This window comes from Chiroxiphia lanceolata, chromosome 2 (assembly GCF_009829145.1).
Source record: "Chiroxiphia lanceolata isolate bChiLan1 chromosome 2, bChiLan1.pri, whole genome shotgun sequence".
Taxonomy (NCBI): domain Eukaryota; kingdom Metazoa; phylum Chordata; class Aves; order Passeriformes; family Pipridae; genus Chiroxiphia; species Chiroxiphia lanceolata.
In genome coordinates, this window is record NC_045638.1 from 18,132,842 (window position 1) to 18,151,140 (window position 18,299).

The following is an 18,299-nucleotide window of genomic DNA, read 5'->3' on the forward strand; positions in this document are numbered from 1 at the left end:
TGGAGAGCGTGACACACGTGCAGCCAAGGGGGCTCAGACATATTTATGCGCAGTGCAATCAAGTCCTGAACTCAGTAGTGGGGCTCAAATACTGTGTCTCCTCTTCATCCTTTGCTCATTCCTGCCTTTGTCCTATTCTTTCTCTGGTCTGGACTTGCTTTTCCCACATGCTCCAATATCTGCCCATCTACCCTACAATTCTCTCAGAGTCACCTACATGACACAGAGCCCAGACTCTTCCCTTTGTATCCTGGTCTGTCCTCATACACTTTTCCCCTACTTTTCCTGTTGCCCAATTCCTGTCAAATGTCACTCCTACCTCTCTTCAGGGTATTAAGTCTTGAGGCCAGTCTGCCCTTTGACAACTAACTCCCAAAGCACTAGAGGGTAAGGATTTTGCACAGAAAAAAAAAAAAAGAAATAAATTCAGTAGGAATAAAAGGTTTGTAAATAGACTGTTCTCAAGATGATTTCCAATCTCATTCTTTCACTTGTGGGTTTTGAAGGCTGGGGTTCACCACCACCACAGCACTTCTCTGATTATCTCACAGTGCTACAAAAGTGCTTCAGAATACTACACAGACAGACTGCTTGTGAATGGTCCACAACACAGATCCGAAGTAATGAACTGCTAGTACCATATTCAAGCCTTACGGAATTGGGTTTACACATTACGTAATCCAAGAATACCTTTTTATATAAATTTAGGAGAATATGTAATTTTAACTGAGACTTGACATACTGCTCTAAGGCAGGAGGTGGTCCTTCATCCTGGAGACGTGCCCTGCCCAGCGCAGCTGTGTTCTCAGCAACATGGCCTCAATTACTTGTGACTGCTGCTTGTTCTAGAACAGACATATTAGTCACATAATCTGACCAGTGGATGTTTAGGATTGTACAAAGGCAGCATTGATGGTGAACTTGCCACTGGCTGGCGCATGAGAGGAGCCCCAAAGAGGAGATACAAGGACTCCCTGAAACAACATCTCAGCCTTGGCCGTATTGATCATCATCACTGGTCTACTCTGGCCTCCAATCAGGAGGTCTGGAGTCACACCATCTATAACACTGCTGCTTCCTTTGAGAACTCACGCAGGATCACTCTCGAGGAGAAAAGACAACACAGAAAGAATCGTGCCTTGCAGAATACACCATCTAAGGAGTCTTTCTGCTGTGCCTTTTGCAACTGGTTGTGCCTATGTCGTATTGGCCTTTTTAGCCACCAGAGGGCTTGTAAAAAACGTGGGTAGAGCCCTTCCCAAATCTTCGTTCGCAAAGCCCAGCCATGACTGACTGACATATTGCCCAGTCTGCAGCGACTGTTAGACTGTATTCTAATCCACTTCTTCACAAACACCTATCACATCACAGCCCGATGTGCTGCAACACACCCAAAACTTCCCTTGATCTAGGTGACTTCTCACCCCAGAGGAGGACACTGATCCTACATGAGAAATGCCCCATGGATCACAATACAAGGTATCTGATGACAGGGGAATTTCCTTTTCATTAGTTATCCTGCAAGAGTGGTTGTCTGTGACTGGGCTACAGAACAACAGCCTCCTCACAGAGTTTTTTCTAATGATAAATAACTGGGATCAGTCTTATTAAGTATAGAAATACTGTTGGGAATTTAAATAGTCATAGAGATAAGAGTAAAAATCCCTTCCCTACACAAAAAAACCCCCATGATTATCTCCTCACTAGCATGAAAAGCAACAAATGCCTCACCATGAGTAGGCATGGTGTCAAAAATAACATTTTGTTTCTATTCTTATCCCTTCATTCTTCCACACTACACCCATCTGCACCTCAGCTGCTGGGACATGAATTTCACAATCTAGGACATTATGTTTCAAATACCAGAACATAAATAGCACATGCATGATCACTGCTGGCATTGGCTATGTGCCATTTTTATGAAAAGACTTATACCTGTACAAACCCCTCAGTGTTGGATTTAGTGAGACAAGTAGGATTTTTTTCCCAGTATTGCTAAATCTAAAGATGCTATCATAAATTGCAAGTTTTCTGGTATTTTTCTTAAGGCTCTAAGATGACAATAAAGATAAAAATACTTTTAGTGGTACATTTTTTCTTTGAAAGATTAAATCCCTGATCCTTGTAGCTGCTGAAAAAAAACCATAAAAATATTACCTAAGCAAAAGCAGACAAAGTTCCCACTAAACTGGCAGGGGAGATGAAGTTGCACAGCAACCATGACAGCATTGCATGACACAGGAGCAAATGCCATTCAGGCTAGTGGCACTGAAACAGGGAGGAGAATCTAAAATCTCCTTATAGTCTTCCCAGCCCCCTCTCTTGGGTGATCTGTGCCTGAGAGAAGGGCACACACACTATTCATATATCAGAAGGCCAAAAAAAAAAAAAATTCCCAGTGGTATTCTTCTTTTAAAGGGCTTTTCTTTTTGTAGTCCATCTCATTATTTTTTCAGGGACCTGACTCATCATTTTGAATGTCAATTCTGGTAATTTTCACAGTCTACGGGCTTCGTCCTGCTAAATAGAACAGTCAAACTGACTGCTTTTCCCCTTTTTTTTTGAGGAGTCCTGGAATTCCTCTTTAATATTTGTCATGTTCTGCAGCTTCGTTTCTGTCAGATTGGAACGGGCTGAAGTCAAGCTTAGAGGAGACCTGGAGCCTTCTCTGCTATGGCTAAATGTGAGCTACAGACTGGAGTTTCATGCACTGCTGTTTCCGAGCGTGGTCTCCCTCCCTCCAGTGCTTTGCTTTGCTTCATGTACTGCTTAACAACACAGGAGCTGGCAGGGAGCAGGGTGGTGGATTTCTCATTACAGGCATCCCACTTCTCATTGTAATGCAATCACTGTCTGCAGATACACAAAGCCAGCACATGAGCTGCCAGCAAATGATTTTCCAATTATTGCTCAAACAAATCTATGAAATTAAATTCAAGTATGATTGCATGTAACAGTTAAATTCTGTAACCACTTGTTCCTTTCCATGAAGAACAGTATTTCATCTCTTCTTTCTCCTCTGTCATTTTCTATCTAGTTTTCCTGCTGTGTGTTTAGTATGGTGTTGCTTTCTTCCTGGCATTATAACATCTCTGTTCGAAGCCATATATTGCAATTCAATTGGCAAAAGACCTTCAACCCTGGAACCATGTTCTAGGAAAACATGCTTTTTTGTACCACTTAGAAAGGGTTCCTGCATCTGCATTATTTTACACCTAACCTTTAACTGCACCAGTGCAAGTTCAACAGGTAAATGAAGTGATTGATCACCAGCAATCAAGGACAGGCATTGCCAATACCCATAAGGAGAGCCAGTACAGACATGTGCTTGGCTATGCAACTGTCCCATTGGCATCCAGAAGTAACCACCTGCCAATATTTTTTGATCCTGCCAGCCAAGAACAACTTCACATGTACAAATTGGTCTCCAGCAGCATTTTTCACTTTTTTACTTAGAACAAAGTCTTCCTTTTTATTTGAGATTCAGGATCATAGGGCTATAAAAGTGACATCTTGGGCCATAAACTCTGATCATTTGCTACCCTCCGTAGTCACATCATCTCATCCCCTGCAAAATTATCAAAGTTCATTTAGTGGTATCTAGTGTGTGGGCATCCCCATGTCTGTTGGAATATTGTTCTACGAATTCAAGGTGTATACAGCTGTAAACTTTATAACTTCCTCTTTAAGCTTACTTATGACCAGTTCAGAGCCATTTGTTCTCCTAGCAGCATTGTCCTTCAGTCTATGGAACTCTCCTTTTGTGTTTGTATTTACCTCACCTCCAGAGCTCTTATGTGTCAGCTGGAGATGCGCATGGCATGAGAGGAAGAAGTAAGGCAGTACATGCTCAGATATAATGTCCATATCCCTGCTTTGCTTTAAATACCTTATGAAGTGAAAAAGCAACTAATTTTGTGTCATTAAAATGTAAATTATTCTTTCTGTAAGCAGCATGAGTAATGGGGTTTTCACAATAGCTGTGTTAGTTGCATAACAAAGTACCCACATTAGGCTTTATTATTTATTTAGTAGATTTCATTATTTGTTATTAAAACCCAGTAATTTAGATACAACAGGAAAGCAAAGGTATTAGAAAGCCAGGGCTAGATCCTCAGATTGAATTTGAAAACTGGGAGAGAATGAGAAAGATGGGAGTGGGTGATGCAGTTAAGAGAGTGTTAGGAAACAATCTCAAAGGATGAGAAGAATCTGAGCCTATTTAATTAAAAGACCCTGCAAGGAAGGGGAGTGGGGCTGGAAGGAGAGGCAGGAATAAGGGAAAGAGGGAAAGAAAAAGGAAGGGTGAAAAGCAAGCAGCTAATGATAATCCAAAGACATTGGGTTCAGCCATAATGAGAATGGCTGCTTCTCCCACAAAAAGCTGCAATTTTTTGGCCTCTGAAACCATTGTTATTACTGTAATCATACCCACGGAAAGACAAATTTGTCAAGTTCACTGGATTCACATAGCATACAGCCACAATTTGGGAAGTCACTGTGTCCCACTAACATTGTGCAGTCTAATAAAGTTTAGTGACTGTAGTACTATAAGACCTCTGCCTACAGTAGCTAATAGCTGTTAAAGTTTTTTTAGATATGCTCTCTATTTCAGTTAGCATTTCTGCATTGATATTTTGGTTTGTTTTAAATGTGGAAAATTTGCTTTGAGGTATATGAGGTATGTTTTGTGGTTTATTTTACGCTTCTGGAAAGTCAGGGCAGTTAGCATGGGATAGTGTGAAGTTTTACCAATGCAAGAACTAAATAGTTTTCAAGGAAAATACCCTGTGCTGATTGACATTAACTTCCAAGGGAAAATCTCCACTTTGTCAACACCAGTAATATTCTGATAGGACCTGAGGTAATAAATGTGATTGTGTGAGGTCAGAGTTTAATAAGTAAACAGCTGTGTCAGTAACAATAAATAACTCTCTGCTCCCACCTCTGCTAATCTGTCACATGGAAAGACAATGCTGCTAGTGAAGTCCAAATCCTCTTAAATCCCAACATTAGATTGTAAAATAAAATTGAAGTCATCAAATTAAAGCACAGAATGCACAGAGCTGTAGAACGCAACATTTTCTACCACTCTGCTAAGCCAGACTGTGCCATGACATGGGTGATTTATACACAACGGGTATAAATGGAACCTGAATATCATATAGCTGACAAAATCTGTGCCCCAAAATTGTTTTAGAAAACCTACGCCTGACTTCACTGTAACATGGCAACATATTCTGCAGTAGCCACACAAAAAATCCAAGATCTGATCTTATTTAAAACCAACATATTTCAGAAGGTTAGTGAACTTTTTGCCATATGAGTAGTCTGTTGCAGAAGGACTAGCAGTGCTACTTATGTATTTCCCTGATCTGCTTTTCTTTCCCATAGAGCAAAAAACATGGGTATAGAGGAGACTGTGAAACACAGAAGTTTCACTCAGAAAAGCTGCATTATAATAGTGCTATAGATTTCTTCTGATTATTTACATGATGGACATGGTAGTCATAACTCCTAATATAACACAAAGTGGTGTGTGGGGTCATGGGGGTGCAGGAGGGAGTTGACTCAGTGCTCTCTCCCTGAGCACTATGGCCACACTAGGAACAGCTGATTTTGGAAACTCCTGAGTAAGGCAGCTGGTGTGGGAGGTGGTGTTGCAAATAAATGTGCTGTTTGCACAGATACTTCCCTTGGCTTGCATAAGCAGATGAGGGCTTTAGGATGAACCAACTCACCCTGTCAGCTAATTGTTGCCGAAATGGAGTGGCTAGTAATCATTCCTAGAACAGCTACACAAATGGAGCAACCCAATAGCTTGAACTTTCTCTGTTTCTTGGTGCCCTACAGCAAAGAAGTGCTTTCTAGTAGACACTCTCTCCTCGTCCATAGTAACATTTACAATTAAAACTAGGTCAGTAGTTGAAACCATGAAGAACTAATTGTCTGTGTAAGCGTAACACTTCTGGCACTGTGAAGACAAACAAAGACAGAAAAACAGATATTTTGAAAGACCTGAGAAAATTCTTCTTATGTAATTCATTGCTCTTTGAACAAGAATAGCAAAAATAGGAGAAGAAATGTAATTTGTGAATTTGTGAATCTTCTCATATTTAAAAAAATATGTAGTAATAATCTGCTTTGTAACTATTTCGGGCTAAATACACTGGCATCACAATTCAGAGCACAGCTACAACCTTATTAGGCAACTGGGAGTGTTTTCTGGAGCAGGAGGTAAAAAAAAAGAAATCATTACAATGCCTTTACCTTCCTGACCAATATATTCTAGATTCAGTGCAATGGATCAACATTACAGTTGATTTATATCACCTTCTGAATCAATCTCATATGGCTGAGATGCACTGAAAATATTAAAAAGAGAAGGAGGCAATTAAAGCAGAAAAAAAGTACACAAACCTTAAATAAAACCACTTTCTATCACTTTGCTAAAATAAGCTTTCAGGCAGATGCTAATATTCCAAGCTGGCTGACAGCCTGAAATGAATTTGTGGGAATCAGGTACCACAAATGGGTGGCTTGGAGAGAATGTGAAGCCTCCTGTGAGTTTATTTAGCATTTTCCTGATGTCCCAGGTGTCCTCAATGGGCCAGAGCAGATATGATCCTTGTCCCTGGAACATAAAACCAGTGCAGTGGTGTATGTGATGCAAAATACAGGTGTCATACAGAATGTGAGTGCCCAGAACAGGATTCTTAGTATCATCACACAGTGCTGCCACGCTTTCCAAGTGCATAAGTCCCATTGAAATCCATGCAGAGATCAGTCGAGGGTTGGGAGTGGATGAGTCACAAGTATCTAGAGGGTGACATTATGTAGATTATGATTTTAACTCTCATTGTTTTTTTCTGCATACAAAATAAACACAAACTAATTTTATTGAACGCTGCTATACAAACTCTTGGTGTTGACTGCTCTCTGCAGAGTGCTTTAAAATAGAAGTTATAGCTACTTAACAGTTTGGAGAGTGCAACTGAGACAGATCTTGACTAAAGTGGAGTTGGTTGCTGAATATAACTTTCCTGTAACTGCTGACTTCTCAAAATACATGTGCCTCTAAGAGCTGTTGCTACATCTCTAGTGGCAATAGCATATATTTGTAGTATTAAGAAGTGCTGGGTTCTTCCCTCCACAAGGTTCTAGTTCTTCCTGCACCCAAAGGTTTAGACCAGTTATCCAGATATAGAGACTGAGGCTTTATATAGCATGCTATCTCAGATCAAAACAAATATCAAGACAGTCATTTGAGCATGCAGCAAACATCTAAAAATGGCATTTGATTCCTAAACTTATGATTCATAGGTGGGTACATCAACCATCAACAACCCTTTTGTTTCCTGTAACAGCTCCCAGAGAAATAAATGTAGATGTGGGAATCTGCAAGCATGAGCAATGTAGCTAATTATTATAAGGTAAACTATGATGGAAATCTACATCATGCCTACAATCACCACTAAATGCAGGATGACTTATCCCTCACTGAAAGAAGAATGAAGGCCCTCATGCTTACCACAGGGTGAGATAATTCCCATAGCCAAGCACTGCAGTAGAGGTAACACACAGGGCAGACCCTCACTCACCTTTTCATGACTTATCTGAGCACCCATATCCTACATCAAATGTCTTGTTTTAGTAAAATATGGACCCTGAGCTGTAGTTCCAGGTGACCTTCCAAACTGTGTTCACAAAGGGCAAGTATGGCCTCAGAGCATTCAACAGCACAAACTAGAGTCTCTTGCATGATGTATTTCCATGTTCTCAGTGCAGTACATAGGGAAGAGGGATATCATTCCCATATAATACATGCACTTTGCTTCCTACCCATTATTTACCAGGAGCAGTTCTATCTCATTTTATGCACAGAATGGTTTGTATTTATGAGAGATTAACCTGACCTTGATTTTATTAAATTTGGAAATATGACAAAACAGCCGACACTGCAACATCTCAGAATCTCAGACGTGTTTGTGAAGTGCTTTAAACACTTAAAGCACACTAAATGCTAAATGTTAAATATCATGATGGCAGGCAAAGTGCTATTGGTACAGTAGTGAAAATGGCAGCCATAGAACATTCCCAATATGCTGAAACCAATCACTAAATTATTCTGGTTTACACATAGCATAACTACAAGCAACTGACATAATACAGTTGTATCTAACCCAGTATCTAGAGAACACAAACAAGTTTTTCTAATTCCTTCTGATTTCAAGTTTCCATATTCTGGAAGTTTTCTTTAAAGTACTAAAAAATTATATGCCACGTTACAGGTGCCAGGTAAGACTCTGTTACTCTGTTACACACAAATGAGAAGCAATGAGCTTTGCTTAGTGCTCTGTTTCCAATTAATTTGCATTTAGGTGTGAGAACCTTACAAACGTGATATGGTAGCTCAAAATATTACTTTTGCTGCATGGGCAAATGTCAGGAAAATTATCCATCTGCATTCACAACAGCACCCAACTCCACTCTTTCCTCCAATAAGATGGTGTCTGATGTCATTCAAACAAACATATACATTCATTTCTTTCTCAGGGTGAAACAGAAAATATTTGTAAGTGACAGCATATGTATCACTCTGCTAGTGCTAGTTCCATTCTTGTACCCTATTATTTTTCTCAAACTGTTCAGGTACAGCAGTTTAAAACCTTGCTCAGTAACCATTTGCTTTCCACCTCACTCAATTCATCCAAATATTACTCTTATCAAGGAATTTCCACAAGAATTATGTAAATGGAAGAAGTACCATGCTAATATTTATTTATTTAACATCCCAAAGAACACAGCTATCCTGAGCCTGGATCAATAATAATTCCTCTAATGAAAATGTGGTCACAAACAGAATGCCCCATCAGAAACAACTGCCTTCAAAACTAATCTGCTTTACAGATGAGTAAATTCACTAAACAACCTGTTAAACAAATACAGTCATGTTTACTTTCTGCAGTGCTAGAAAGGCAAAAGCCAAGAAGCATTCCTAGGAACAAAGAACAAATAAGAAGCAGTAATTAATTCATTTTGAACAATCATAAGAGCAATAATAGAGTGTTTTGCATCTTTGGCTACCTATATTCAGCAATTAGCGTCTCACCGTAAGCTGAATGTCAAATAAATACTGCAGATTGTTTGCTGCTGTTTATGCCTGTGGAATACAACTCTGTTTCTCTGCATGTGTCCCATTTCATCATATCAAATCATATTTTGTCAGTGTTTATTAATTCAGACTTAATCTAGTCACATGGCACACACTTCAATGCACTTAGTTTAAAAAAAAAAAAACCACCACTTTCCATAATTTCAGTTATTTTTAAATGTGAATAGATACAAACAATTAGCCAGTGACTTGTGCATCAAATTTATTGCATTCAAGCATGTTTTTACTTAAAGTGTTGAGCAGTCATTTAAAATACTATTTCCCTTTACTTTTAAATTGCAACCTACAGACTACAGAGTTGATTTCCTCTCTTTGTAAGAGTAGTGACTTGAGCTAACACTAACGGGAATTATTGAGGCATATCATTAAAGTTCTAGACAGCCTCAAGTTTTCAACAAGACTAAGAAGTACCGCTGTGCCACTTAAAGATTATTTTGCAAAAAGTAAAAGCTTAGCAAAGGAACACAGGCAAATTTTCCTTCCACCCTAATATGATTAAGTCTCATTTAAGTTGTACACATGGGAATACCAAAAATTAAATATGTACATTTAATCCAGAAAAACAGGGAGGAGAAAGAAGGGGATGAAGAGAAAAAAAGTAAATTTAATTGGTTTACCTGATACTGTACAACACTTTTCCAGTTTTAGAAATCCTCAGCAACTTGTTGTCTGTTGTGACATCATGGAAATTTGCTCCCTTCTCATTGGCAAAGAATAAATCTGGCTTCCAAATCGAGTCCAACATAGAGGGATCCAAATCCAGGGAATCATCAGGATATTCGCTGTAAGCCAGACGTGAATCATTCCACTGCTGTCTCAAAAAAATGTTCACTCTGTAGTCCTACAGAAATGCCATGTAAAAAGGTTACTAAGCCATCAAAACTGGAAGCCTGCTTTAGTTTTCTTTATGCTCTTAGATTTACTACAGTACCAGGATTACAGCAAACATTTGTGTTATCCTTTGAACATTAGAGCTGTCATTTGAAAATAAAGTTGTCAAAATGCTGTACTGAACCAACAGGTACATTTTCCAAATCAAAATTCCTTTAGTGATGAGAAAAACATTAACTGCAACCTCCAATATCAAATATAACCCTCTTTCAAATTCTATGAATTAATTCAGAGGTGCTTAGAAAGTCAAAAAGCATTGCAGCTAGATATATACAATTTCAACAAATATTCTGTGAAACTAGCAATTTAAATAAATTGGTTCCAATATGCAAATCAATTACATCTAATGTATTCATGAATAGCTGCTAATTCCAGTGAAGCCAAAATTGTATAAAAGAAATTAAATCAGCACTTCTTATTTACTATTTGTTTGCTTTTTCTATCTACTGTATGCTTTTCTCTCTATGTTTCTTCATTTACTCCTCCCTCTCTGCATCCCATTAAAATTGGCCTAAACGTATTCTTCTGCTCAGTGGTCTGCTAGTCACAACTGGGAAAGGTAGCAATTATTTAGAGGTTTATTTAGAATGAACATTAACACTGTCAAGAACTGGTTATTAACAGGGAGTGTGCAAAGAGCATTTAGGGGCTAAATTCTTTGGAGGGAATGGAAAGAAGCAGATGCTTATTCTCCTAATCCCAAATTTCCAAAGTCATCTCCCCCAGTTTTCTTTGCTTTCATAGCATATTTACCTGAAATTACTATTTTTAATTTGCTTGTGAACACTCTCTTAGAAATACATCTACTCTTTCTCAAAAAAAAAAAATCTTTATTAATATTGATTATATTATCTGAAGGAATATTTAATCAAATAATTCTGTTGACAGTACAAACCACTCACATTCAGGATTTGCTTTATGGTAACCACAGTACACTAAAATGGCAGCACTCTGCTTTTGACTTGGAAAATGTATGAGCTGACCTGGGTTTAGTTAAGTAACTGAACTGCATAGTCTAAAGAACTTATTATTCTTGAAATGTAGATAAATATTCTCACTCTGATTGGAGCTGCAACTTGCCCTATATGCAGACTCTGTGAACAAGCCCTTCCAAGCTTCAGCTCTCCCACCCTTTGCCCAGTAGGGTGGTAGAGAGGTGTGCTGCTGCCCTGATAGAACATTTCTGACATCCAAACTAATGCAGTTTTTTAACCCAACAGATGATGCTTTACAATCTCGCTATGAGCATGACTTTTTTTCCTTTTTTTTTCATTTTCACTTTGTTGTTTTGCATAGATGTGAATCAAAACAGGAATGTCTACTAATCAAAGCAAGACAGACCTGAGAGAGGTCTCAAGAATAGCCTGTTTATTAAAGATACTTACAAAAGCCCATAATGTACTTTTTATGATGTCATCACATCTTGTAAGGGTGCACTATCCATAAGCACACTATTCCTTATTTCGCAGTCTTAGAAACTGAGTGTCTTATGTTTATAATGTGTCTTTAAATTTATATGTGTCTTTATATGTGTCTTAAACTTTATATGGGACAGCTTAGTCATAAATCCAGGAAAGCACTTGATTTTGATTCTGCAGAAAAGAAGGCAGGAGCTGTCATCAGCAACTGCTGATAGAATAAAACTTCTACAACTAGTTGCGCAACTGCCTTTAATTTTTCTTTGTAATAAGATATATAATGAAGCCTATGAAAAGCACAGGGATTTTTTTCCCCCATGATACAGAAATCATAAATAAGTCAAATCAGTAAATTATACAGAAATATATGAAAAAATGAACCTCCGTGGCTGGTGATTTAGATAATAAAAAGCAGTCTAAAAAAATCTTTGTTCATAGAAGAGCTTGCATATGATGATATATATTATACCAAAATCATAAATAATGCCAATTGGATTAAATTACATTTTTCAATATGTCCCTTCATAAATATCAGAGCCATCACACCGATGCTTTCCCTCTGCAAGCCTTGTTAGAAACAAAACAGAACTGAAACCGTTGTTTATGTCTGATAGGTTTTACATATATATGTATATATATTTTTAATGAGAAATAAAAATGGAAATATAAGATACACATCATAAAAACAGCATTATTTTTCCCTCCTATGCTTGCAGTACGAGCAGTTGAGAGGGATGTGTGTTTACACATTCAGACCTAATCATGTGTAGAATTTTGAATTTACTTTTCCTGTGCTAACATTGCAACTGTCTTTTGAAGAAAAATTCTCTTGAGAATGGTAGAACAACACGGGGCTGAGGCAGACTACAGTGTGTATTTTGCAAGTTCCTGAGGGTAGAAGTGGGTGGACTGTAGTAATGCACTCCTACACAACCAGGAGTACACCTGCTCTACAAATTCTTTCTGACAGCACCACCACTCTGAACAAGGAGTGTGGACGTAAAGATTCCATCTCAGTTGCAACACCAATGCTAGCAATAGCTTAAGGCAACTCAGATAAACAGCTTTCTTCTGTTCTCAAGCCATAAGTTCAGAGTAATACAAACATACTGAAAGAATATTAATCTGATTAGTTTCAGTAGCTTTATCTGAAGATTTAGGGACTCAGTCCACAGATATACTTAGTCTATTTCATAAGAATGTAGATAGAAATCATCTTTCAGCAAATCCAAATCCAGATTCACTGCCCAGAGCTTCAGCAAAGCTCTGGATTCCTTTGTTCTCAGGCACTGCTATGGCAGGGGCAGTGCAGGGGAACCCTCCTCCCTCTTCAGTGCTACTTTCTGTTTCTGAACTGACACTTATCTTAGTTCTTCGCTTTCCTCCCATCTTCCCCTCCAACAGCATTGATTTCCCAGAAGTTGAGTCAGGTGTCTGAGACAAACAGCCGACTTAGCTGGTCTTCCATGAATTGAAGAGGCTTACCAAAAAGACTAAATAGGAATGCTAACTGAAAAGTAGTGGTTTAATGACCTATTTCAAGGCCATGCAACAGAAAAGCACTTGGTTACCTATGCACCTAAGCATTCAAGGCATCCCCAATTACGTCAGTGGGAGCCTTTTATATATTTAAAACTATACATGCGAATTAATCAGGATCTAAGAAGCTTATTTGTAATTACAGTTTAGGTTTTTTTCTAGTTGGAAGATAGCATCATACAGCCAGCCACAGCCAAGCTTTTAAAATAAAGGAATGGCAATTTTTTCTGCTAACATAAGTATTTAAAACACAACTGGAGTTTGATGCATTCACCCCAACAGAGAACCTGCTGCATAGTGTCAGTCATTGATTATAGGGCACAACGACAATAATAATGTCCTCACAGTTAGTCATTTCTGTAATTAACAATTAGTTTGTCAATGTACAAACTCTCTTAGCTTCTCCTACAGCTGATAGCTAAAAAATCCTGGTCATTAGCAACACTGAACATCTGAATTCTTTGGGATGCTGCCCAGGCTGATGTAGATTACTCATCTGTGATACTCGACAGCAGTCATGCTGTACAGTGAATTTTCTGCTGAATACTGCATGTGTGAATGCTTCCAAAAATAGATACAGTTTACTGCTTTATTCAGTGAAGTTACTCAGGATCATCTTTTTCTTTTTCTCTGCAAGTTAGGACTTACATGAAAGATGAATCAATGAAGAAAATTTCCAACTATATTATCTTGACTCTGGCCTTTTTTTCTCTGTTTTCATTTTGGTATAATATATATCATTCTAATATGGAAGAAAAACACTTCTTTTCCACAAGAAAAGAAATCTATTGGGATACTGTCCAATATGTGCATTATAGAGCAGAATGACTGATATATATGCATTTCGTTTCTCTAGATCTTTGGGACTAAAACTCATGAAGAGTCTGTGGAATTCATCCATGTGAACCAGCACAAAATCCTGTTTTATTTCTGAATTAAAAGTTTTAGTTTTAGAAGAGTGTGCTGCACATAGGAGTTGTGCTGGCTTTTCACATAGGGAGGAATTTTATCCTGCTCTCTGCCTTAATCAGAAAAGAAGCAAATACTCTTGATAATGTTATTGAGAACCTGGCTTACTGAATTTAGTAGGTCTGGGACTGTAATCCTATTTTCCATGTTAATTTCTCCTACTGAAAGCTTCTCTAAACAAGTTTTCATCTCCCAAGTTTCCAATGAACTGCTGTAGATCATCCAAGTTATATTCTGATAATGTCCCTTCAGTATATATACATGGTTCCACTAAGCATTCCTCTCCTCTGAGACAGGAGTGTCTCCATTGAATTTGCAATCCAGGCTTTTAAATGAATCGTTTAGTTTTATGTCAAAACCATCAAGAGCATTTTATAGGGAAAAACGATTCCTAAGAGTCAAACAAAACTTGTTATTTATCACAAGGGATGCCAACAGTTTTACCACATGATTATATCTATTTCAGAAAGGCAAAGTAGATGGAACAGTAATTGATGTCTGGCTCTCAGAGCAGACTGCTAAAACTAGTCACAATAGTCATTAAAGAAGTGACAGCATTAAGAAAATCAATATCAAACCATTGAACAGCATCTTAGAGAAATCTTTCCACACTTTCAGCAGATATTATGAACAAAGCAAAATAAGAAAGCCAAGAGTCTTTGTTTTCAACTACTTGAATGTTTGGCTGTTTTCGCAAAATGTGTTAATGAACATTGGAAAGGTGCACATTAACATATTTGATAGAAGGTAAAATGCAATGAGGGGATTTAATCAAAGCAATGAAGGAGTCTAATTAATGCAATCAGCATTAGGTCGTGCAAATATTTTCATTGAATGCCATCTTGTAAAGCTAGTAACGTGCAGGATTTTTGCTACTTAATGCTATGCTGATGGCTCTGCATACTAGGATCAACAGACATGGTTGGGTAAAAAGGCTACATTCATGGCTATCTTCTCAGAATTCTTTAAACACAGGAAGAACAATTTAAGTTTTCCAAAAATAATGAAAATTAAGTCTGTTGATAATTCTGTTACACCATGATATGTTTTTTTCTTGTCATTTTTAAATTAATTTTAATTTTCTTTTTAAACATTACTTATCTGTTTGTTTTATAGCTATGTATGTTACAGATTGTCAATTATAGTGAAGTCTTTCCCACACTATTTTAGAAAACAATCTGGCCTAGAAAAAACTTGCTTTTTATCTCTAGAAAATATTAAGTAAAAAGGTGGGGTTTTAAATAAAATTATTTAGGAGCAGAAGTTTCGTGTTTCTACATTCCTTAGGCACCACTTTCTGAAATGATGGCAGGAATTACAACTGAATCTAAGTGAATATTAAGCAAAATACATAAGCTAGGCTAAATATCTGTTCTTCAAGGCAGTATCTATTCCATTTTATTAAAAAAATAGTTCTTTGGTTTACTTCAAGTCCTTTTGTGGGTAGCAAGTTCATTTTTAGTTACAAGGATATCAGTCCTACAGGAAGCCAAGCATCTTTACTGCCTCTGGCTTCAGAAAATTCAGAAAGATCTGGACGCTGTGTAGGAATACCTAGAAAACAGTTGTGAAACTACTTTGCAATTGCTTCAAAAGTCCCATAGATATAAGCACCTAATATTTATTATGGGTTTATCACATTATGATGAGAAAGCCTTCAAAAATATCTCTCTGGACTAACCCCCATAGTCAGGTGTATGTAGGCTTGAATAAACAACTGATCTTTTTTGTTCATTTTTGAAAAAGAGGATTTAAAAACTCAGAATCTTTCTAAATGGACTCAGAAGAATAGTTCTTATTTTTCTTAGCAAATATTGAAAAAAGATAATAGACTGCTAGTCTTCTAGACTAAAAAAAAATTGGAGTAAAATTTTAATTTTCATTTTTTTAGCTTGATTTGGTTAATCTGAAATTAATAATTCTAAATGAAAATCAAAATCTCATGGTGAAATGAAAAACAGAACTATTTATTTTTAGATTTATCATAATTAAAACTGGTATTTTCATTCTGGCTTTTTTTTTTTTTTTTTGACTGAGTGTATTCTTTGCATTCAGTCAAAATACAAATTTTAGTCAGGTGAAATCCCATAATTTCCTAGTACCTATTTAACCTCAAAATGCCCAAGTCTTATACCTATATGTTATAGTCATTTGATTCATGTTTTGCATTCACTTCAGTTACTGATGTGGCTGCAATTCAGAAAGACTTATCTAAGTTAACCAAGACTGTTATCTGCAGCAGCAGATAATTCAGCATGTGGTGTAAAACACACTCGAACATGAAGTACTTGGCAGGGAGCCTCACAGCTGAGCTCCAGCCATTCCTCTGTCTCTTCAGTGCTAATAAAACCTGAGAAAGCAGGTTTGCAAACACTTATATTTGCTGCTATCACAGTTACTACAGACTATGGTGGGGTTCCTATATAGGTGCATTTGGACTTGATAGGCGAGTTTAGTAATTGATATATCTCTTATATAATTATTCTATATTTATTTTTTGTTATTTTATTTTATTATTATTATTCAGCTTGTAGGTTTTTAGTAGCTTAATAACTTAGTCAATGTCCCCATGTCCTGAGCATCCCTATTCTACATCACATCCCACTCCTTCACAAGATGGCTTCAATGACCAGTCCCACTCACCATTGTAGTTTCTGCTATTGAACCAAAGCTGTTGATAAATATGTTGCAGGTAACATTTACAGGAGGACCTGCAAGTTGAACAATAAATAGAAAAATTGACAGGTTTTGCTCATGACATGTATTAAGTATTGTTGTTCTCTTGCCAATGACATCATAGCACTTACCATTGTGGTTTCTGTGACTGATCCAAAACTGTTGATAAAAATATTGCAAGTAACGTTTACTGGAGGACCTGTGGAATGCAATAAAAATGTTGCAATATACATTGAAACAAAAGTACAGATCCCTCAGCCTCCGTACAATCTGGTACAGATGTGGCTGGAAACAAGTAGAAAGTGAGTTTTCCCAAACAGATCATGTAAATTTTGATCAAAAGAAAAACTTTATCAACACTGATGTACTTAACCTAGTTTCATTGGAAGTTATTATATAAATACACAGAACTACATCCTTGCATTTAGAGATTCACGAGAGAATTGAGTGAGGGCTTTTTTCTTATGCACAGTACCAGCGCAAAATATAATTTAGCACTGCAACCACTTCTCTCTCCCTTGTCCCTTCCTCCAGGACTTAAAATTAAAAGATTATCTCTCCACATTTACTCCACTCTGTAGGCAAAGGCTTGCCCCTGAAATTCCCAACAAGGGCCACTTTTCACATTGACTCCAGTCCACTGAAAATCGACTTAGACAACACTTTCTGCACCTGATCTGGAGATGTCTGGCTTGCCACAAACAGATATTTTAGCAATATGTGTTCCAGCTTGACACAGCTTTCATTAAACAGCTGTTTATATTCTCTTCCCTCCCACCTCCTTCGCTGGTATTCAGCAGTCACTGATGTGTAGCAGAATGAATGGGGACTTAATATTTAATTAGTTGTCTATTAGCCTCCTTGATTTTTTAGGCGTGATGAAATAAACAGGGGTTCTCAACTGAATCAACAAGGATTAATGCTAAATGCCTGAACTTCAGTGACAAAAACGGTGGTACAAGCATTGAGTATCAGTACTTTCTTCTTTTTTTCCCCATTACGGCTTTTAATCACATAATTTTCCATATAAATAAAAAAAAGTCAGTGCAGAGAATATAAATACCCACATTTAGTTTCATATTTAGATCTGAAATTGATTTAGGAAATATGGAAACAGTACTACTTTCTTTTTTGAAAAATGGAAAGATAAAGTAATGAGCCCACTCAAATCCAGTGCATTGTCAGCTTCCTGAGTGCTAGGCCACCCACCTGCAAGGAAACAATCATGTTGGTTTTAGAAATCAAAATTCCAAGAGTAATATGCTTTGAGGCTGCTAATTTCCAATGAAGTGTGTTGTTCTACTCAGTTTTTTACAAGAATTGTTTTTAAAACACTTTCTTTTTATATTGCAAATGTGTGTCCACTTTCAACACCAAGCCAAAACAAACCAGTCTGCTATTCTCCCTCCATATTATCTTTTTTATTCCTTTTAATTGGTGATATTTCTACTGGCTCGGCACCTTGACCAACATATTTCTCTTCATCCAGACAAACTGAATCACTGAATCATTGTAACTGGAAGGAACATCTGGAGATCACTTAGTTCCCCTAGTCCATTTAGTCCAAAGGCAGGATCAGCTAGAGCAGGTTGCTCAGGACCATGCCATATCAGACTTTGAATATATCCAGA

General features: G+C 37.4%; 1 protein-coding gene across 9 annotated transcripts in view; it reads right to left on the reverse strand.

Annotated features, from left to right (window-relative positions):
* GLRA2 (glycine receptor alpha 2) overlaps nt 1-18,299 on the reverse strand; it is a 129,101-nt gene that overhangs the window by 86,360 nt on the left and 24,442 nt on the right. For 4 of the 9 annotated variants that reach the window (XM_032679600.1, XM_032679601.1, XM_032679596.1 and 1 more), the window contains exons 3-4: nt 16,800-16,867; nt 9,793-10,016 (exon numbers count right to left, since the gene is read on the reverse strand). In XM_032679600.1, the coding sequence (XP_032535491.1) occupies nt 9,793-10,016; nt 16,800-16,867 (292 nt within the window). Of the gene's footprint in view, nt 1-9,792; nt 10,017-16,635; nt 16,704-16,799; nt 16,868-18,299 lie in introns of all 9 variants that reach the window. The other 5 variants (XM_032679597.1, XM_032679599.1, XM_032679604.1 and 2 more) reach the window with 3 other exon arrangements.